Source organism: Meriones unguiculatus, chromosome 5 (genome assembly GCF_030254825.1).
Source record: "Meriones unguiculatus strain TT.TT164.6M chromosome 5, Bangor_MerUng_6.1, whole genome shotgun sequence".
NCBI lineage: Eukaryota > Metazoa > Chordata > Mammalia > Rodentia > Muridae > Meriones > Meriones unguiculatus.
Window position 1 is genome coordinate 128,475,725 of NC_083353.1, and position 22,686 is coordinate 128,498,410.

The 22,686-nt window shown below is 44.7% G+C and overlaps 1 protein-coding gene across 1 annotated transcript in view; it reads right to left on the reverse strand.

Moving 5' to 3' along the window:
• The window catches only part of St8sia1 (ST8 alpha-N-acetyl-neuraminide alpha-2,8-sialyltransferase 1), a 124,797-nt gene that overhangs the window by 40,312 nt on the left and 61,799 nt on the right, over nucleotides 1–22,686 (reverse strand). The window contains exons 3-4 of the mRNA XM_060384431.1: nucleotides 7,647–7,756; nucleotides 293–385 (exon numbers count right to left, since the gene is read on the reverse strand). Coding sequence (XP_060240414.1) covers nucleotides 293–385; nucleotides 7,647–7,756 — 203 coding nt within the window. The remainder of the gene's footprint in view (nucleotides 1–292; nucleotides 386–7,646; nucleotides 7,757–22,686) is intronic.

The window sequence follows — 22,686 nt, forward strand, 5'->3', positions numbered from 1 at the left end:
AGTAGTAATGAGTGGGCAGGATGCTGTGCTGTGCTGAGCAAAACAATCAATCCCCCTGTCATTTCCACCATCTCTAGCAGAGAGTAGCCAAACCCCAGAGGAAGCATCAAACGCCGAGGACTCCCATAACACTGCCTAGTTTATTTACGATCCCTCCTCCATCCTTCCTGCCTGTCCAGATGGCTTCCCTCTTTGTTTGCGAGCCCGAATTATGCTCACTCCCTTTAAGATGCTAATGACTTCACAAACCTTCCTCTTTAGTCCCCCACAAAGAGAAACCATCGAGTCTTACCTCTGGCGAATTATGCTGGGATTAGCTGTCACCAGCTGAGTCTTGGAGCCGACGTCCCTGGTGTACTCACTTGACAAGGGAGGAAGATTGCATCTAGAAATGCAAGAAGCAACATTTCAGAGTGACTCACGGACTTTTAAATCAAGTGTTTACAAGGACACAAATAGGAATGCTAATTCCGGCTCTATTCACAAATAACTGTTTTCAGCACCTTTCCCTTTTCATAGACGTTAGATGATTACTTAACTATTAGAATCATCAAAATGCTTGGGGGCAAGGTTGATTGGCTGGTTGGATTTGTCTGTGTGTGCGCACACGCGATCTGTTTTAGAAGAAAATGTCAGTGACAGAAGTAGGTGGTCTTCCAAAGTGAAGAGATGGTATCTACAATGTATCTGTTTTGTTGAAAATACTTCTGGAGCCATGGCTCTAATCCCAGCACTCAGGGAGGCAAAGGCGGACAGATCGCTGTGAGTTTGAGGGCAGCCTGGTCTACAAAGAGACTGCAGACAGCCAAGGCTACACTGAGGAACCTTGTCTTGAAAAGAAAGAATATACTTCTGAAGCATGGTGTCATCTACCTGCAATCCATACTTGGGAGCCTGGAGGCTACAGGATTCAAAGCCGGCCTGGGTTACACAGTGAGTTTGAGGTCAGCCTGGGCTACATGAAACCTTGTGTCAAAAATAAAAATAAAACAAACAAACAAACAAGCAAACAGGGGCTTGAGAGATGGCCCAGCTGTTAGGAGTGTTTTGTGTTTAGTGCTCTTGAGGAGGATCAGGACTCAGAACCCACGTGTCAGTTCATAACTGCCTACAAATCCAAACCCAGCAGATCCGACGCCCTCTTCTGGCTTTTGCTGGTACCTTCTGGCCTTTGCTGGTACCTGCACACATGTAATGCATATACACTAACACAAATTCACAAAAAAATAAAAGAAATAAATCTTTATAAGTAATGAAAATAGAAAGAACATTTGAAGCGGTAGAAAGAGTATTTTAAATATGAAGTGAGAGATCGGAAGGTGGAAGGCAGATGTCCCTACACATACATTCTACCCACATAAACACTGAAAATTATGCTATTTATAAATGGACATTATGGCTGCACTTTCTGGGTCACATACTATTCAGCTAGCTTGTGAATGATTTTTGTGTATGTAGCCAAGGTAGAGGTTGATTAAGGGGATGACATAGGACATCATCACCCAACAAGCTGCAGTGGTCCTACCCTGCCAAAGGAAAAAGTAAAATCGGTGTGTGTGTTTGTGTGTGTGTGTGTGTGTGTGTGTGTGTGTGTGTACATGTACATGCATGGGCATGTATCCACAAGTGCACACACACGTAGAACCAGAAGTCACCATTAAGTGTCTTCCTCAATCACTTTCCACCTTATTTTTTGAGACAAGGTATCACTGGTTTAACTGCACTGGCTGGGCAGGAAGCTCCAGGTATCCTCCTGTCTCCATTTCCACAGCACTGGGATTATAAACCCGGGCCACCATGCCTGGCTTTTGTTGGAGTGTGTGGGGGTGGGGTTCAGGGTTCAGGGGATGAAACTCAAACCCACACACCTGCATGACTAACACTTTACCAGCGATGTGCTCTCCATGAAATGAAGCAGTCACCCGACAAGCACCTCACACTCCAGCCCTATTCAGCTGATGCCCTTGGTAATGATGCCTTAGGAGTGTATACAGTAGGAAACTCAGCTGTTTTACATCCACATCTGTGGCTTGCTGCCTGTGGGCATCAGGAAGTTCATGCATTTCCCTGGCCGCAGTTTCTCCATGACCTGAAACTAGAGTAATGACTTTGCCTTCCTTCCTGGGCCCCACATACTAAGGCCAAGTGACCTAGGCTAAAAGTAGTTATTTTGCTGCTTAAAGAAAGGAGACAGAGAGAGACAGAGACAGAGAGAGCTAAAAACTATTGTGTCAGAAATCTGATTTTGTATCTACACTGCAAATTCTCTCCTCTCCAGCCATGCCTGACTTGATTCCTGCCACATCAAAGCATGTCTAATTGCATCATTTGTTTATTAAAAAAATAAAATAAAAAAGATGTTTTTACAAATATTGTGGTCTCTGTGAGCTGCTATGTTTTCCCAACAATGTGACCTGAGAGATGAAACTGTCACACACCTGTCAGCTGATCTGCCCCATCCCTAACTTCTCTTTCTTCTGAGTCCCATGACTCCCACCAGACCAGACTATCCAGGCGGAACCAGCTCCATGTTGATTTAAAATCTCCCTTTCATCTGCTTGTGGGTAAGAAAAAACTCGATTTTCTGGAAATCACACATGGGTCAATCAGCCAGCTGGTGACTTGTTGAGAGCTCCTTGAGAACAATCAGTGGGGACTGGGGAAAGCTACGGTCACAAAGCCCACTCCTGAGCCATCTACCAGCTCACGGTGACATCATCTGCCGTGTGGTATCCTGAGGAGTCTTGTGGAGAGTGGACTCAGACATCAATACCAGACCCTGTCAGACTGTAGTATACAACTGATCATGAGTCACACACCAGGCTTGTGTGAAAGGTATCTCACTCAACTGATCTTTGCAAAAACAAGATGGCATCCCAAATAAAACACAAGCTAAGACTGGGCCTTGCCTCTTAAGAAAGCTTTGATCTAGACTGCCCTTGCTAAGGTCTGAGAATTAACTGCGGGCTCTAAGCTTTGCCAGGGAGTCCTTGTAACCTGTTTTATCAATAACAAATTAGTTTTCATGTATAAATATTCTTTTTCTTCTGTGTTCCATGATTCATATGCCTGGACCCATTTATTTCTTCTATCACAGAGTAAAACCTAAAAAACATTTTGTCAATAAATAAGCAAATCCAAAACAAAAACAACAGTGAAATTCAAAGAACCATTTTTTTTTCCTGTAATGGGAGTGGGGCAGGGGTGCTCATAGCAAGAGAGGTTTCACGTGTGGCTTTCTGAAAGCTGATGGCAGAGCATGGGGGTGAAGAGCATGCCTTTGTTCCGGGGAAATATTCTCTCCCAGCCCAAAAACAGGGGCATTTCCTGTATCTCTTTTCTTCGGAACAGTGCGCTATGATTTTAGCTCCTCGATCCCTAAATTGATAATTATGTGGATTTACATAAAAGGCCCATTTAACACAGTCAAATTGTTTCTAATAAGGCATAATTGTGTAAAGCGTCCCATACTTCCCATTATTGCTTGTTGGCACAACTGAGAGATATTAGTGGCTTAAAGTGTCTCCATGGTGGTAATGCTTATAATCCTGAAAGACAGCCAGGCACAGAAGAGTGAGAAATTCTGTGAACTGATGAGGAATGGGCAAGTTGAATAAGAGACTCAGTGTGTGTGTGTGTGTGTGTGTGTGTGTGTGTGTTCAAGTGCCTAACAGTCCTCTGCACACAATCCATAAGAATATCATCATGCTGTGATCTGTTTGTCTTTAATATGTAACCATTATCTATCCTGTAAGTGTTCTCGAGAAACTGAATTTAAGAGTTTGCTGCTGTTGTTGTTGTGAGACCGTGTCTCCTGCAGGCCAGGATCGCCTCAAACTCACAAGGCTGCCCTTAAATTTCAGATTCACCTTTCAGGTACTGGGACTAGAGCTGCGCCCTACCAAATCCAGTTTTCTGCAAATACGCTACCCACTGAGCTAGAGCCCAGCCCCACAGGGTTCTTTTTAAAGGGCTACTTTTGGTTAAAGAGTAAGTGTGCGCTTTGGAAAATGGGAAAGCAGTTTCTAGCATTTGAAGTGTATGTTTAGAAAATGCCTGTGCAAAGAACACGATGGAACAGTTGAAGGGCGGGCCCAGGAGACAGTCTCACCTGCCATCAGGGAGCAATGTACGGGCAGGGCTGCGTGGAGACCCTTCTCCCCACTCTGCTTGCCCATGTCTCATACTTTCTAAGGCCCCCACTTACTCGGTAACAGTTTCATTTTGAAGATCTAACAGTGTACTACTTTTCTGGCTGTGCCCCAACCTGTATGCTAAACGCCTGTTCATCAACAGGTCTATCAGTTGCCAAGTCATGCTTTAAAAATAATTTATCAGTTATCAAGCATGGGCTGGCGAGTTGGCTCAGTAGCTAGAGATACCTGTCACACAAGCCTGGTGGCCTGGGACACACGTGAAGATGGGAGGAGGGGTCTGACTTCATAATGGTGTCCTCTGACCACCAGCATCGCACACACGCACAACGGTAACAAGTAACACATTCGGTGCTCCCACTCACTAGCCACAGCTAAACCTTTTTAACATTTTAAATACATTATGAAAACAGCACTGTTCTGGAAATCAAAGGAGCGTGGACACACAGCTCTGAGCGCAATGGCATCTCCTCTGAATTCTTGTCCATGTCAACCCTTCCCTCATTTTGTGAGCATCACACTGAAGGCTGTGCAGTGAGCTCTAATCCCAGGTACTCTATAGTTCCGACCTTGTATAGCCTCGACAGCAGACTGTGGAAAAGGCCAAGCTAGTTGTGTCCGTTCGGGATAAATGGGGCACCATGAGATAATCCCATATGGTGCTTACAACAGCCCTTCTACATGTCACATTGAAATATTCATCTTATTAATAGTAGTCACACACACACACACACACACACACACACACTCACTCACAAACACATATACACACAAACACACAGAGACAAACATATATACACACATATACACATTACAGACACACAAACACATACACACATATGTACATACACCAGGAGCAGCAGAATTTGCTTTTGCTAAAAAGCTTGACTTCCCCCTTGGGCTCTCCCCTCCTTGAGAGCAGGAGAAGAGACTGGCATCTTGTGCCCGTACTTTGGATGCTACAGCAGAAGAAAGTCACAGTTCTTAGCCCTTTATTCTAGGCAAATAAAACCTTGTAGGGCTGGCCTCCTGCCCTGCACGAGGGCAGTTATCCACGAGGGCAAGTGTGCACCCTCCTGGATGAAGAAGGTATCACTTTAAGGGAAGACTCAGCACGATGGACCAGCTTGCCGGACGGGGTGAGAACTAAGACAGCGGCAGGTCAGTGGTGGACAGAGCACGGGACTGCACAGTCTGCTTGAGCTGCTGCACCAGGCTCTTGCTCCTCTATGCTTCTTCACTTAATAACTGGAGAAAGCACCTCATCTGTGCTCAAGAGCAAGTTGAACTTTTGAAAAGCATGCAAATGCAACAATGACACAGTATTCATAGAACTACAGATAAAGTCAGGGTCTGCGAGGGGCAGTCTCCTTCCCTCTCCTCAAACAGCCCAGGCAGAGGTAAAACAATACTGTGGAGGGCTCTCACCCGGTCATCTGTGGCGGCATGACCTCTCAACTCTGTGCTCGTGATTAGCTCTTCAGCCTCACGACATACCCAGGGATTGGAGCGGTGTCTGACATAAGTTGGGGTTCACTGTTAGCCTCATCTGCCTCTGCCTCTGCCTCTGCCTCCCGTGAGATTTCATGCACTCCTACGACTTATAAATATTTCTCCTATGCCTTCTTCCACATTTCGTGATATCCAAGCAGCACTCACTGGAGCTGTAGAGAGGTTGCTCCGTGAAACCTTTCTCTGATTTAGCATGTATTAAAACCTTGTTTTTCAGCAATAAAAGGATTTGGCGCTAGTGCCTCTCCTGCATCAAGGGTTATGCTGTCTTAAATTCAAAGTTCTCCACTCCTTTTCTCTATGATTTGTACACATTGCGAAGATTTGAATTGTTTTTTTATTTTAAGAAAATAATCAGCAGTGGAGAAGAAAACACAACCCTTCAGTGGAAAAATTATATTAGAGTACAATTGAAGCAAAGTCAGGAATGGAAGGACACTCACTCTCCCTCACGCATACCGGGCACCCATAAACCCACATCCCCACTGCTACAAGTTTCACGAAGTAAGAACATGCCTTGATGGCAAAGCAACTCTTCCCTGAGAGGGAATGTAGAATTCTCTAGGAAATTGCCTCCATCTGAAATGCTCTCAAACAGCTCAGAGCTCCAGTTTGGATTAGAATTCTTAGAGCCCCACCCCCATTCTGCATAGTGAGTGAGTGTGTGTGTGTGCATGTGTGCATGTGTGCATGTGCATGTGTGCATGTGCATGTAAAGACTAGAGGTCTACAACAGTGTCTCCTGCAGCCACGCTCCAGCGTATGTTTTGAGGCGGGGTCTCTCACTGAGCCTGAAGCACATCAATCCGGCTAGACTGGCTGCTCTAGAAGCCCCAGGCATCCTCCGGTCCCCACCTCCCTAGCTCTGGAATCATGACTTCGCCTAGCTTTTCAGGTAGATGCCAGGAATTGAATTTAAGTCCTGCCCGGTTACAGAATCCTGTCTCATAGTCATTCCCATGTCTTTGAAATCCCGGGGTTCGCCTGGAAGATTCTCCCAACCTCCCGGTGTTCTTTTGTTTCCACGCTGTGTCTCAGACAAGCTGAGCTCCGTATTCCGGGGGCCACAATTAAGCTTGAGCTCATTAACTGTTCCACATCCCACCAGCGCCTCCACTCCGCAAGCCCACCCTGCGCGGCCCTGTCCCTTGGCCCTGCTCCTTACACCACGGTACCTCATTGCAGCGCCCACTCCTTAGCGTAACTAGGCTTCGGGATGTGTCGCCTTACAGGACTTCTACCTAGCACCCTCCTTCTTGACACTCCACCTTTCTTCCTTAGCCAGACAACCTCCATCTGATCCAGCAGCCACATGCTGGCCTCAGCAGCTCTTGCCCAGACTCACCCAGTACTAGGCTGCCGGACTCCAGCCTGAAGGTGTCTTCCCTTGGTCAAGCTTAGCAATTTTTATCACTGCCCTGAAAGGGCCTCTTGTCCTTCACAAAAGCTCATGCCTGTGTCCCCACATCCCCATGCGTGGTCCCTTCCTTTTTATCTGAAGTTCCCTCCCTGACCATTCTTGCCAGTTTCAGTCACACGCAGACCAAAACCTTTTAAATCTTTCGATCCCACTGGCTCCTTTCAAAAGCTTCTGTGGAAAACTAAGACAAAACACTTACAATGACTAAAATGTTTATTCATACAGAGTTAGCCCTGAGGAAAGAGCAATTTTCAAGGTTTTAATCACCCAGCTACATAATTTCAGGGACAGTCTGAGCCCCTCCACTTCTTCTCCCTGCTGCCTTCATTAGCAGCAGAAGCTCCTCTGCTTCAGGAGCCTTCCGGGCTTTGAACTTTCTTGGAGACCCTCGCTCCCCTTAGCACACTCCTAACCTCACTTGTCCAGGGCTGGAAGAGAAGCTAAAGATGGGTGACAGGGGATTAATTGGCAGCCGCTAGGTTTGAATGGCCCCAGGGCTTATGGAAGGGGTGGGAAAAGGGAGAGAAGTCAGAGGCCACACTGTGGGTGCTCGCTCTTACCGCATGACAAAATTTGCTTCATCTATTTGACGGCCACAGCCACTCATCTTCAGAATCCCACCGTTTCCCACCACCGCACATTTCTTCAATGGCAGCTGGAAGGGGGTTGCCTAGCAACAGAAAACAAGGCGGGTTTTCACTGCAAAGAACATACAACCGCTCTGAAATCATTGTTGACAGCAGACCTTAGCAATTTGAAGGAAGTCTCAGCAGGGCAAAAAGATTATTGGGAAGAAGGATGTCACTGATTTTGAGGAGAACAAAATGGCCTGTTTCTTTGGGGTTAAAAACAAAAGAATAAAACAAAACAGAAACAACAACAAAAAGCCCCAGATATTTAAATATAACAACTTTTCTTTCTCAAATTGGCTGAGAGCATAGCACAGGATATTTGTTAGGGGAAACAGGAAAGTCCAAACTAAACACAGGATTGTTTCTAAAGTTTTTAAATAGGAAATAAAATCAAAGAAATTCTATTCTCCTGTGTGACTGCAATGACATGTTCACTTCCCAAAGGTTTCTGGGTATTTCTTATGTTAACTGCTAGGGGACAAAAGAAGAACACAGAAGTCGGAGGCTTCAAGATTCACAGTGTGGGATATGAACAGAGAGAGAATTAATGAGAGTATGCACCTGGGCCGCACACTAAGCTGTGCCACGAAGCTGCCGACTTCGCTGAGGAGAAAGCCATACCAACCACCATGTGAAGCCAAGAAGTAGACAGTGATGCACCCCCGCACTCAGACAAAGCTTTGCCACCTGAATAAGTAGAGGGCTGGAGAGATCACTCAGTCAGTAAACTGCTTGCATGAAAGAGCAGAATGTGATTGTGTGTGCTTGGAATCTCAGCATGGGGGAGGGGTGAAGAAGACAGAGAGATACCGGCGCTCACTGAGCCAGCTGAGCAGTCATTAGCTCCAGGATGAGGGCAAGACACTTCCCCCAAAATAAGATGAAAAGCAATTGATTAAGAAGCCCAATGTTGATCTTTGGCCTTCAGGTACATACACACACACACACACACACACACACACACACACCTCTCACATAAACAAGGCAATAGTGTTTGCTGGAAGCAAATGCTTGTAAGCCGAAGAGCATACTGGGTGAGTCTGTGTGGAACCCAGCCACTGAGGGAGAGGTGGCCTGTGTCAAGCCAGACAGCACGTGACTTTCTCCTGCAAATATCGAGCTAGACTGCAAAGAAAATGTCCTGAGTGCCCCAGTGCTCCCTGGAGTGCTATTTATAGTGCCAGGGACTATGGAAAACCAGTAATGCTCCCTGAAAGCGAAATGAATCATTTGGCCTCTTCTAGCCCGGTCAGCAAGAACTGCCAGGTACCTAGGCTCTTTGAAGCTGCTCTTGGGGGAAAGACCTTGTAAAGCACATGAGGTCTAGAAAGTAACTAGGCTGATAGGCCGAGCTGGGTGAATCACATGCAAATAACACAGACTATACCAAAGGGAAAATGGAATGAGTTCATGAATATACAGTAGATAGCTGTTGCCTAGGCATGAAGTAATAACTCAACCAGGGGGAAAAATCCCAAGAGTCTCTACTTTCATTGGTAGCTGAAGGAAGCATTTAGTCCAGTGTGAGAAGATTTTATTCCCGTGATTTCTAGTAATAAAATGAACAGCCAGCACTATGTAAATATTGGTGATAAATGTGTGGTGTCTGGAGTATAACGTTTCAGCATGTGCCCACAGGGAGAAAAGAACTGCCTGCTTTACCACAGCGCAGATCAGCCCAACACACTTCAGAGTGTAACACATGAGGAGAGACAGGCAACAGAGAGCATTTGCCAATGTAGTTCAAACAATACATGTTTATTTTTAGTCATCCCTAAGAGAAACATTTGGAATCAACACCTTAATAACAGTGCTATCTATAATCAATGAGACGGAGAGTTAAGCAGTGATGGCCATGTTGGCTTTTCTGTATATTCCACAATGTTTATTGTGACATATGGGGGGGCGTGGGGACAAAGTACAAACCCATGTTCCTTTGACACTCACACTCTACTGGAGAACAGTAAAGAAATGGGGATACGGGAAACAGTATGACAGACGCTGAGGTGGTCTGTCAAGAGACACAGGATTGACACAAGAGACTCCAAAGCTTCCTGAGAAGGACCGCAAGATCAGCAGGGTGATCAGCTGGCACCCAGCACGCCCTGGAGCAGATGACTGTAGGAGTTAAGAGTGCGATTACTTGGATATATATGTATAGGAGCCATATATATTAGATATACATGTATAGGAGCAAAGACCCTTGAGGAAGGAACATTCCTGGGGTGAGAGAGAGGGGCAAGAACCTCCTTTGTTGGCTGGTGAGTCAGCAGGAAGAGGGAAGGAGTAAAGATTATAGGAAATGAGTGCAGAGGTTGGTGAGGCCATGTAGGGTATCACAAAGACACTGGTTTTTAGTCTAAGATGAGAACCAAGTCAATGGAAATGGGCAGAGGCCTGGTGTTCTGACACATGCTGGAGAGTGAGCAAGCTCAACAGTGTCTGGAAGAAGGGCAAGGGAGGAGTCTGCTGTGATAGTCAGCCCAGGGATTTGAGTGACCTGGAAGAGGGTGACAGGAGTGGGGAAAGTGCTCAGATTCTGGAGGGATTCCAGAGGAGGTACCAAACATATTTGCTGCTGTGCAGAAAGAAAGTAAGGAAAGAAAAGAGGAATGGTTCAAGAGCTTTGTCTTCAACAGATGATCAGCTGGTCCCTGAGCTCTAGTAGACCACAGCAGATGTCTGGGGTACTGATTAAAAGCACAGGCTTGAAGGCTTGGCTAGCTCAAGTGATAAGGCTCCTGACCCCAAATCTGAAAAGCTCAGTCTTGTGAACATCAGGTGACATCCAGGTGACCTCACCCAGTGGGTTACTGAGCGCACAGTCAGGGAACCAGTCTGGGTTAAGTGAAAAATGGGAAGTGGTCAGGTTTTTAAATTCAAAAACCTGGAGTGCAGAACAGAAAAGAGAAGAGGTCTTAGGGAACCAACTGGAAGGAAAGAAGTAGTTGAGAAGGAGTGAAAATGCAGCAGGTGCTCCTAAAAGACAAAGGGCTGAAACAGCTGGAAACTGCCACTGGACTGGGCAGCAAGAAGGTCAGGGATGTCCTTGGCCAGCAAAGGTTCAGCAGTAAGAATGAAAGGTGACCTGAACCTACTGAGTTAGATGTATATAAAGCATGTCTATTTAGACGTATATTAGAAAAACATATGCCCCCCAAAATGCAAATATGTAAATGTACAGTATAAATATGTAAATGCTCACTAAAAATAGGCAAATATGTAAATACACACTGTAAGGGTCTCACATAGTCATACCGTAATGATTAGACCAGGTGGAAAATTGCAGATATTCGCCACTAATAGCAGGATCCATAAACAAAGGCCCCACACCTTTTAGTTCTCAAAGGGAAGGCCTTGAACACAGAGGGCTGGCTACCTCAGGTTTTCAGGCAAGAATCTGGGCCCTGGACAAGTAGACTCTATAAGCAGCTACACAGACCTCGAGGACACAGGCTGCCCTCCACCTTCCAAATCACCAGGCTACGGATGAGGCACATGCCACATGCCTCTGTGTTGTGCAACTTAATGCCTTAATGCAACTTAAGGTCACACTATGCAAGGTGCTATTACAGGATGAGCTCATGGACACACAACACTGCTGTGCACCGAGTGCAGGAGCCTACTCCTCCCTGCTCCCGTTTCTCGCCTCATCCTCGCAGAGTTCAAGTACTTGTCGAAGCCTTGTCAATTCTAAATTTCAAGGGCTCTCATGTGACAAGACAAAGATGCGGTTTGTTTAACTGTCTAACTGTGTCTTAACAATAAAGAACTATTTTATTAGCAGAAAAATCAAGTAACATATGTCTATGCCCTTAGTGAGCTCCATCTCCCAAAGACCCCAAGCAAAACCTCAGGACTTAGGGGGAAGTAGTTATTGTGACTTTCACCTGACATTTGCTCCTTCATTTTCCTAACTGCTGGCCTCACAGAAGAAAGGCATCTCATTGCAGCAAGTGCTCTAGAGGGTCTGAGAACACTGTCAGCAATGGTAATCCAGCAGCGAACAGCAATGCTTCACCAAGGCTTTCAGCACAAAGAAACCTAATTGAGAAAAAACTGCGGGTGTCCATCTAGCTAATTAAGATAACAATAGCCTTACTCTAGTTTAGGTTCAGGGTACTTAGAGATAGTCAGCACTGACCAGAATGATGTACAGCAAGGAGTCTTACGATCTTAAGAAAGTGTCTTTATGAAGCCCTTCCAGGCTGTGTTTTCTGATGAATTTCCTTGCAGGTTTACTGTATCCGAATACGGTAGTAAGCTATCATACCGTTGCTCATATTAACAACTATTACTTTAAATGAAAGGCTCAGTTAGGACATATTAGACAGATGAAATACAGTGATGGGGTCAATTGATTTAGAATCTATTTTCCCAGTCACCTCAACTTCTCAGTGCCCCACTGGAAAGCAAGTGTGATGATAACCTCCAATCACCCTCCCAGAATGATCATGTGAATTAAATTAGGGGGAAGTCATTGAACAGCAACAGGAAACTGTGAATGTACATATTTGTACATTATGGTGCATTTGTTTATTTGAAGTCAACATTACTATACATAAAGTTAAGAGTACTTCACAAGGCAAATTATTACTATGTTGGTTTGGATGTGAAATTCCCCCATAGGCTCAAGAGTTTGATCTCCAGCTGGTGGTGCAGTTTGGTAAGGTTGTGGCACCTTTAAGAGGTGGAGCCTCATTGAAGGAGGTGTATATCACTGGGGGCGGGCCTTGAGTCTTTGTCACCTAGCTCTACTTCTTCTTTGTTCTTAGTTTCCTGACTATGGATTCCATGTGCCTAGCTGCCTGCTCCTACCAATGCCTTCCCTGTTGATGCCATGTATTCCTGCAACGATAGACTGTGCCAAAATAAACTGCTTCTCCCTTAAGCTATTTTTAAAATTTACTTATTTTTTAATTAATTAATTCAATTTACATCTCAATTATAGGCCCCTCCCTCCTACTCTCCCAGTCCCACCTTCCCTCCCTCATCCTCTCTCCCCATTCCTGAGAATAAGAAGCCCCCCCAGACACCCCAGCTCATCTATTCACATGAGGACTAAATTTGTTATCCTCCCCTGTGGCCTGGTAGGGGAGTCCCATCAGGGGGAAGCGATCAGAAAGCAGGCAACACAGTCCATGTCAGAGATACCCCCACTCCCCTTACTAGTACGCCCAAGTGAACCCCAAGATGTCCATTGGATTTATCTTCTTGGAGTCTGTGCATTGTAGTTTTGTCTATCCTGTACTATATGACTAAAATCCGCTATTTTTTAAAGTGTTTTATCACCGCAAGGAGAAAGTAATTTAAGCAATCAGTGCATCTGTTGCTAAAGTCCTGCTATAACGTAATACATAGTCCAACTTTGGTTGAGATCATTTCAGTTTAGAGGATTCACACTGATTTTGAACAAAATCATATTTTCAATCCATGTGGTCTCTTTGACACTATATTAACTACTCTTATAAAAAACTGTGACACTTAAAATGTAAGTTTTTATGGAGCCAAGGCTTGTCATCTTTTTGTTTGGAATTATCTATTAAGTCAAACACTGAACAGAGAAATCAGCAGTGTGTTCCATGGATTGATGGCTGAGCATTTTAGATACTTTCCTGTGATAAAACACCATGACCAAATACAAGTTAAGGAAGAGAGAATTTACTTTGGGTTATAGTTTCAGAAGGATAAAAGTCCATTATGGTGGGAGGCGTGGTGGCAGGAATCTTCAAACATAAGCATGAAGCAGACAGAAAAGAGCAAGTAGAGAAAGGCTATGAACACACGAGTTGGTTTCCAGCAATGCCCATTCTCCAGCAAAGCTGCATTTCCTAACTATCTCCAAACAGTGCTACCAACTGGAGATGAAGTGTCCAAATGGCTGAGCCTATGGGGGCATTGCCTTTTCCTGCACTTTCTGGACTGACAGTGGAGTTTCCTTTTGATGAGGCAGACAGATCAATTAATCTTCAAACCCAAAAAACAAGTCCTATCGCTCTTTACAATGAAAGCGATTTGTAAAGCTGGTCAGGGTCTCACCTCAGAGCCCCAAAGCCTTAACCATCTTCCACATACTGCACCATCAGGGCCTCTTCTTAGCTCTGGTAAGCAACTTCTATGTTTTTTTCAACATTGATAAGCGTCTGTTATGGGCTTGGCTGTTAGGAAAGCTGGGAAGTACCCAGGTCCTACAGTTCGTATCTAGCAGAGTGCACACCAGGCTTTAACAGAGTGATGGGCCATACCGAGTGCTGAGGCCGAAACGTGCAGGTCTGAGTCACTGACCAAAGAGGCTGAGGCTCCTTGCCTTTTAGATCGTTCGTTTGTTTTTGTTTTTGTTTTTTTTTTCAGGGACTTAGTAAATGAACACAAATGAAAATTAGACTCTTAAGTGCTTGGCACCAGGAATGATAGTGGCGTTTTTTGAAGGCTAGAAGACTTTTTAAAAAGTTATCGGTGTTACAGTGTATATGCTGTGGGCATGAATGCCACAGTGCTGTTGTGGAGGTCAAATGACCACCCTGTACAATTCATTCTCTCCTTCCACCTGTAGGTGACCTATAGGAATCAGACTTTTGCCACCAGGCTTGCAGAGCATGTGCTTTAACTCTTGAGCAATCTGGCCAGCCCTGGAAACCAGAAGATTTTGTCAGCAACAAACTACAACAGCCAACTGTGAAAATATTCCTGGACAACCCAATGACAAGTGAAAAAAAACAAAAAACAAACAACAACAACAACAAAACCCCAAAACATTAACATCTGAAAACTTAAGCCTGGGGGCTTGTGCCTTGTATAAACCATACTAGAACACTCCTAAATGGTTTTATAATTAAATGAATAATTGCTAACCAGAATCATGGCTTCACTCCTCCTCCCCTTCCTGTGCAGTCTCCACAGGAGAGCAGGGCCAAGGACTTCCCAGCCCAGCCACAGAGCCGAGGCTGTGACCTCAGATGCTGCCGAAAGGTCATCAGCGTACCTACTCACACATCCTGGACATAACAGTTGTCTATAATGAGTGTCTAGTTAGAGTTACTGCTGCTGTAATGAAAAACCATGACCAAAAGCAAGCCGGGAAGGAAAGGGTTTAGTTGGCTCACACTTCCACATCAGAGTTCATCACTGGACCAAACGTGTCAAAACAAAACAAAAATCCCACAATAGGAACATGGAGTTTGTTTTGTGTTGTTTTCATTGTTCTCATCAAGGTTGGTTTTGCTTTTTCTTGCTTGAATTTGGCTTGATTTTGCTTTCTAAGATAGGGTCCACTATGTAACCCAGGCTGGCCTTCAACTCATGATATAGCTGAGGCTTGCCTTGAACTCCTGATCCTCCTGCCTCAGCCTTTCAAGTTGCTAGGATAGCAGGTGTGATGCTACACCTGGCTTCCATTGTTTTACATTCAGATGGGGTAGCTCTGATTGCTAGGATTCTCACGGCATTTTCCCGTTCATCGTCATGCTCTTCAGTACACTGAATGATGTTACCTGCCACTGACTCTTCGACGAGCTTCCTCCGTCACTTTCTGGTCCCCTTTAGCTATGGTCCACACCGTTTTCTTTGTTGCCCTTTCGTAGGGTGGACATCATAACACTTAGGAGCAAGCACTGTTTCAGTAGTTTTAAATAACTAAGCCACCACAGTTAATGTGTGCTGATTTGTCACAGGTGTGGCTTCAGGTGGTACTCTCTTAGTTAAGAGTAGATGCTAACTCTCACACTGGACAGTACAAGCGGGATGGAACTGGAGGGAAGGGTTCTGCCGTTTGCTGTTAGTGGGAGTAATGAGGTTTTACTATTTGTTATTTCTGGTCTCACCCCACTATTTCCCTCCAACCCCTTTTCTCATTGATAGCAACAGAGAGCAAGACCTCTTTGCCTATTTGACAAATTAAAGCTAGAAAAACCATGTCGCCAACAGTGAAACCATTAGTGTGACTATCAGCATGGAGTATAGAGCTGAAGTCATGTCACACAGAAGTTTTACTTTGCTAAAACTTTTAAATGACCCCAATGCTTGTCACCACCACATCAACTGCCATTAGTCACCATGTCAAAACATACGCCCACTTCTCTTGATGAAAATTTCAAGATTTTACCAGAAGGACAGCAAAATACACCTCTCTGCACCGACCCAATCATTTCTCCGTCCCCTCACCTACCACTGGAGATGGACGTCCACACTTAATTATACTTCACCCACACACGTAATTCAATTTCTTGCACATATGTTAATTATACCCTCAACCTAAGCATCCAAACACACCCCTCCCTGCTTCCCACCTAATTACAGCCCCCCTCTCAGGAATGTAATTACGCCATCACCCACCATCTAATTACGCCCTCCTCAGCATATTTAACTGCATTGCCCTGTTCAAGGACCTAATTACATTGGAAGCGACACACCAATTAAGCCCCAACCCTCCACCAATATTCCTCAGATGTACATAACTGTGTCTCTGACTCAAGTGCTTCATTTCTTCAACTAAAGATGAACAGTTTCCCAGAAGAAAATCCCTCACAGAAAGGTATCCACTGGCCAGGCAAAATAGAGACAAAGTTGAGTCAAAGAAGCTGAGGTTCCTTCCAGGAGGTAAACTAGTGTGCATTTGCTCTCTCAGTCATTTGGTGAGGCTCTTGAAGTCTGAATCACAGTTTCAGCTGCACTCTTCCTTTGCGTGTGTAAGCATTTTTGTGATGGAAAAAAAAATCTCTAGAAATTAGTTCATTTATTTCAAGGAAAATGCTTCTTATTACAGATATTTAGTGATTGAATTCTTTTTTGAAAATTACCCCAAACTTTCTCTAGGGATATGTAAGTACTGACTGTAGAATATTTGCAGAACAGTTTTGCAATTATGTAAGAACAATTTCCCAAAAATGTTAACGTTAAGGTTTGTACTGTGATTTTCACTAACATGATTGTGATGTGAAAAGGAAAGTCAGCATTATGTTTTCTGCAGAGCATGCAAACTTTGGAAATGAATGATGTGAATATTTATGTACTGATTGTGTATGTGTACACACGCACATGTGCACACTTAAGTTGGAGCTCAATGTTAGGTGTCTTCCTCAACCACTCTTCACCTAATCTTTCAAAAACAGAGTCTCCCACTGAACACGGGCTATGTTCAGATTGGGCTATGCTGGCTGGCCAGGAAGCTGTAAGGACTCCTCCTGCCTCTACATCTCGAGTAATGGAATTATAAGCATAGAGCAAACCCCGGTTTGTTAGGCGTGTGCTGGGGATGGGACCTTTTGCTTGCAATCCCCATCACAAACTGGGCACTTTTGTGCTTTAAAATCAGTTGCTCAAACCACCATGAAAAGTAGCACTTTGAAATTTTGTGTATTTGGTTTAATCTGTTGGCTCAGGACACAACCTCATTGTTTAATTCCATGTGACCATTCAGGAGATTTACTGAGCATCTCATAGTCAACACTCAGTTAGTTACTGCTGCCATCATGTCTGTCTTCCAAATGGCAAAGCAGTGACAGAGGCCATACCTTAGCCCATGCCTGTGAGTGGCCGCATTTCAAAAGTCATGGAAATTACTGGAGCTTCTACTGCCCTCACAGCGTAAGGAAATGTTAAGAGCTATGACATTTCACAAGCAGCAGCAAGTTTTCTCCGTGGCCACAGAACTTGCACATCCTTCACTGGGGATACCATTAAGAGGTTCCTCAGAGGTAAACCTTCCTGTTAGCATAGTGGTTCTCAGCCTGCGAGTCGCTGCCCCGTTAGCAAACCTGTCTTCAAAAATATTTACATTACAATTCACAACAGTAGCAAAATTGCAGATCTGAAGGGGCAGTGAATATGGTTGGGATGACCACACCTGAGGAACTGTATTAAAGGGTCACAGCGTTAGAAAGGTGGAGAACCACTGTGGTAGTGTCACCCCTGAACCCCGTCAGCCTGCAGCCAACGCCCAGCTCAGCTGTTTCCCCTCCTCCTCTCCTGAACCACAGCCCCAGGCTTCTCATCTGTAACGCTGGTGCCCAGTCCGTAAAGTGTGAGCACTGAGGAGGCACATCCAACACAAAGTGGCCAGCAGCCGCTAGTTCCGTTTTGTATGACCCAACAGTGCCGTGGCATCACAGGCTACAAATCTTGAGTTGGCTTCTGCTTGGTTCTCTCCTCCAATCATCCTAACATCTACTGCTAGACACTCTTGAGTCCTTACCCTCGGTGTAATTAAGAGTGTACACACGCATGTATACACGCAGTTACTGATCACACAGAGATGGCCTCTAGTCCATTCCACAGCAGATAGGCAATCAGATCCTAATTCTTCCAAAATAAAACCTAGTACAAGCACTCATTCTCAAACTAAAAATCATATCACGTTCCCCCGATACACGGTACCCTGAACCCACTACCACCATGAGCTTCCTGCTTGTTCTTTTGTGTCCTACAGTACCCAGGCAGATAGCCAGCATGCCCTCCACTCTTTTCACATACCTCTGCTTCCCAGAACACAACCTGAATTTGCCTCCTTAGGTAGAGGAATTTTAATTCACAACAGGGATGCTCTGGAAAGAGATCACATCCAAAGACCTTCTAGGTCTGTGTGGTCCAGCTAAAATACAGACACGCCTTTGTTCCCAAGAGACAGAGGCAAGCAGATCTCTGAGCTCAAGGCCAGCCTGTTATAGAGCAAGGTTCAGGTAAATAAGAGCTTAGCTCCAAGCATGGTGCTACATGCCTGTAATCCCAGCACTCAGGAGACAGAGGCAAGCACATTTCTGAGTTCTAGTCAGTGCTGTTCAGGCAGTTTGGATGAGTCAGTGAGTTGAGAAGCAGTGCAGTGGAGTTGAATTCATAGAATTCAGAGGCAGTTTTACAGACAGGTTGTAGAGAGAACAAGCTAGACACAGGTGAAGACAGATGAACCAGAGAATGAGAAGGATCAGATAGCTAGAGTTAGTTTGAGGCCAAGCAGCATAGAAAGTCCGAAGCTGAGAGAAGCCAGATTGAATCAGTTTGGAGGGGAGTTGGAGCCAGAACAGCTGAGTTGAACCAGCCAGCAGGAGTTGAGAAAGAACAAGAAAGGGTGGGCTTCTTCAGCAGTACATCTCAGAGGCTGGAAACATTGTAGGCCTAGGTTAGATTGTACAGAGGCTAGAATCTTCCAGGAGTAGGCCTAGGTTAGCAGACAAAGGCAGTAAGCCTCCAAGACAATTACTTCAGGAGAATAAAAGATACCTTCACATCCCTACCGTAGTTGAAGCTGCAAAGCACCCATTCCCCCTCTCCTATCTTCCTTACTCCATCACCTATCCAGAACTGTTTTTCAGCCTTCAGATCCGCAGGTACTGTGCCAGATACGATACACTCACAAGCCCCAGGAAACTTGACAATGTAAGCAGATTAGGTACAAGTTAGAATTAATTTATGCTCAATGATTCATGAGAGTTTTGAGTCAGAGCTGTGTGTACTGGCTTGCGAATATATGTGGAATCTATCTGATAAAAGTCATTTCTTCAGAGATTCTGAGAGTTTAGGACAGACTCTATTATTTGTCTCAAACTAGAAGCCTCTGCTGATGTTTCCAAACAAGGAGGTTCATGGAGATCACCCCCTACACACAACAGAACCATCACTAAATGTCCCTAGAAGGGTACAGCTAACAACAGAGTGTCTGTCACTGATCTCCTGTTTTCTTGATTTCTGGAAGTGACCTTGCCACCAAAAGGGCCCGACAGTGCCCCTTCCTCCCATTCCCCCCAAATCAAGAACAATAAACATCAAGCAAAATTCAATTAAGGACATTTGACAAGTATTTATTGTCAGTTCCTGGGCACTGTGAGAAGGGCCAGGCCGAAAATCCTGACCCCTGGCTTGGTGCTTGTGCAGTTAAAAGGTCACATGAATTAAGACTTCCATGTTGTCTTTAGCTATAAATATCGTATAGTTAGTAACACAGAGAATTGCTAAACTGTTAATTCAATTTCATTGATTAGAGACCTGAACTAACTGTACCAAGATCAATTGCCTGCTAATTAAATATGTGCACTGAGAAGAGAAAACAAGACTGATTGTCTCGTGTGTAACTATTTTATCTATTAAACAACCAAGAAATGAAGCACCAGATGTTCTTTTTAGGAATAATGCTGCCTGCACTTCCCCAGGTCTCTGAAAAGCATCAAAGAGGGTGACTCTTGAACACCCTTTTTTCCTAGGAAGGCTTCCCAAATATCACCAGGAGCTCCTCTGAGAAGTCTCCAATCTCTTAACTTGGGGAGCCTCTAAATTTCCCACCTATAACCCTCCCTGTCTTGATTTACATCATTCTACCTTGTAGCCACCTTTTCTCCCTTTTTCATAATGTGGTCTCATAAATTGGACTTCCCAGCACTCATGATGCATATTCTTGGTCCTTGGGCTGGCTTAGTTTTATGTCACCTGGACACGACCTAGGGTCATCTGAGAGGAGAGAGCCTCAACTGAGAAAGTGCATTCCTAAGATCAGGCCGTAGGCAAGCCTGGGTATTCTTTTCTTGATTCATGATGGATGCAGGAAAGCCCAGTATATTGGACGTGATGCCACCACCCCCAGTCCTGGGAACTATAAGATATCAAGCCAAACAAGACATGGGGAACACACCAGTAAGTGACATTTTTTCATTGTCTCTGCTTCAGTTCCTGTCTCAGGTTCCTTCATCCTGACCTGATTTCCCTCAGTGATGGGCTGTGACCTGAGAACTGTGAGCTGAAATAAACCCTTTTCCTGCCAAGTTCCTTTTGGCCAGAGTCTTATCGCCACAACAGAAAAGTAACTAGTACAGTCACACTTCTGTTCTGTTGAGAGGCAACCTGGGTTGAGCTTAGAAACTGGAAGTATCCCATAATATTCTTGTATAAAATCAGTCAGATGCTCCAAAACCCACACACGCATCCCTGTCAACTGGACTGGATTTAGTATCTTCATGGCGGGATAGGGCAAGACAGTCCAGGTCCTCCATCTTACGTTCTTCTAACGCTCACATAGAAAGCTGAGCGTGGCTGCACACATCTATACACACATGCCAGTCACAGATGGTTAGATTTTGAAAGCTTGCTAGCCAGGCTAGCCTCGCCAGAAAAATGGCAAGCGTTGGGCTCAGCGAGACCAGGTCTCGAGGCAGAGGCAGAAAGCAACAGCAGACACTGCGCACACCTCCTGCTCTCCTGTGCACACGAGGGTGCATGGGTTCACCTACCCCCAGCACACACACGAAGGTGTACAGCATCCAGAGAATTTAAGACGGACTGCCGATCCCCACACACGTGGACATTCGCACATGCGTGTACAAAATGTAGCCATAGGCTTCAAGGGGTTTTCCAACGCAGTAGCAGCCAGATTAAGTCTACCTGGAGGACAGATGTGTCGTATGCGGTTCTAGAAGTCAGGCAAGACCCCAGTAAACTCAGATGCTCAAAGAGCTGTAGTCATGGAGGGCAGACCTAAATTATTCAGAAAAGTACCCAGTAAACATGTTCTAGGGAATTTTTCCCCTTTGACTGAGAAATTTCCCTTCCTTTCCCAGGGCACACATGACATAAGGCTCTTTATTTTTTTGTACCTTTTTTTTTTTTTTTTACAATTTATTCATTCTCTATCTCAATTGTAGCCCCCTCCCTCATCTCCTCTGAAAGGGAGAGTTCTCCTCCCCTGCCATCTGCCCCTAGCTTATTAAGTGACATGAGGCTCTTTAAAAGATAGTTTGAAAAAGACAAACCCAACATTCTACATGACAAAAAAAAAATCCAAAGAGAGTCCAGAAAGTCCCCCTGCTTTCTGTGGAGAAAACGTTGATACTGACTTATGACTCCTGGAGGGTCCCCAGCCCTCTGCTGCTAAGTTTCTCATTTCTCATGCTTTCCAACCAAAATAGGGTCATTTGACCAACACTTCGCTTTCTGCCTTGATGGCTTAACAGTGAATGACGGTGTCTTTCCATCTCATCATACCAGCGTGCTCAACTGCAATGCTGAGTCACAATTTAATCAGCTCCTTAATGCTGAATATTCTCTCTCATCCTTTCTGTACCTCTGAATGATGATAGTGCACACACCTATTATCCTCGCCCTTTGGTGGCTGAGGCAGGAGGATCATAAGTGCCACTGATAACAGCAACAACAACAAAAATTCTTTGACTTGGAATTATTGCCAGTTGATAGCAATGATGGGGGCTGGATCTCAGCCAAGTATAGTCTCTTTGATATGGACAATAAAATTCAGATAATTTTACAAAAATCACTACACCAAGGCCTCTTCCAGACTCTTTAATAGCTAAGTTTATTAACCAAATCGATACAGTCTTTCTCCTGCTGTCCCATGACCTTGAGCACCAGTCCAATCATTTCCTTAAGAGACATGCATATGACCAAGGTGATAAGTGACTTTTAAAGCTCTATTTACCAGGAATTCATTGCTACCTCAACTCCCTCATCAGGCTTTCTTGGGTCATGTTGATAAAGTATTCATCTATTTCTTCATGAAAAATCTAATGAGCTATCCCAGATCTCATTACACTGTAATGGGAGAGATTCTGAGAGACTATAATCATTTTACAGGGTATTAATAGGAGGGAAAAGCCAGGGTCGATTGAACAGCTAAAGTCAAAGATTTGGATTTCAGCAGGGCTGAGTTAAATCCTGACTTGGGCACATTAGCCCAGAATCAGCTACTAGAAAGAAGCTCAACGGTTAAGAGCATTGGTTGGTCTTCCAAAGGACCTGAGTTCAAATCCCCACACTCACATGGCAGCTCACAACTGTCTGTAACTTCTCACAACTGTCTGTAACTTCAGTTCTAGGAGTTCTGACACCCTCACAAATACATACAAGCAGGCACTATGTACACTAAATAAATAAATATGTATTCTGAAAGAAAGAAAGAGAGAGAGAGAGAGAGAGAGAGAGAGAGAGAGAGAGAGAAGAAATCTTAGCCAGATACTTAACATCCAATCTCCAGCAC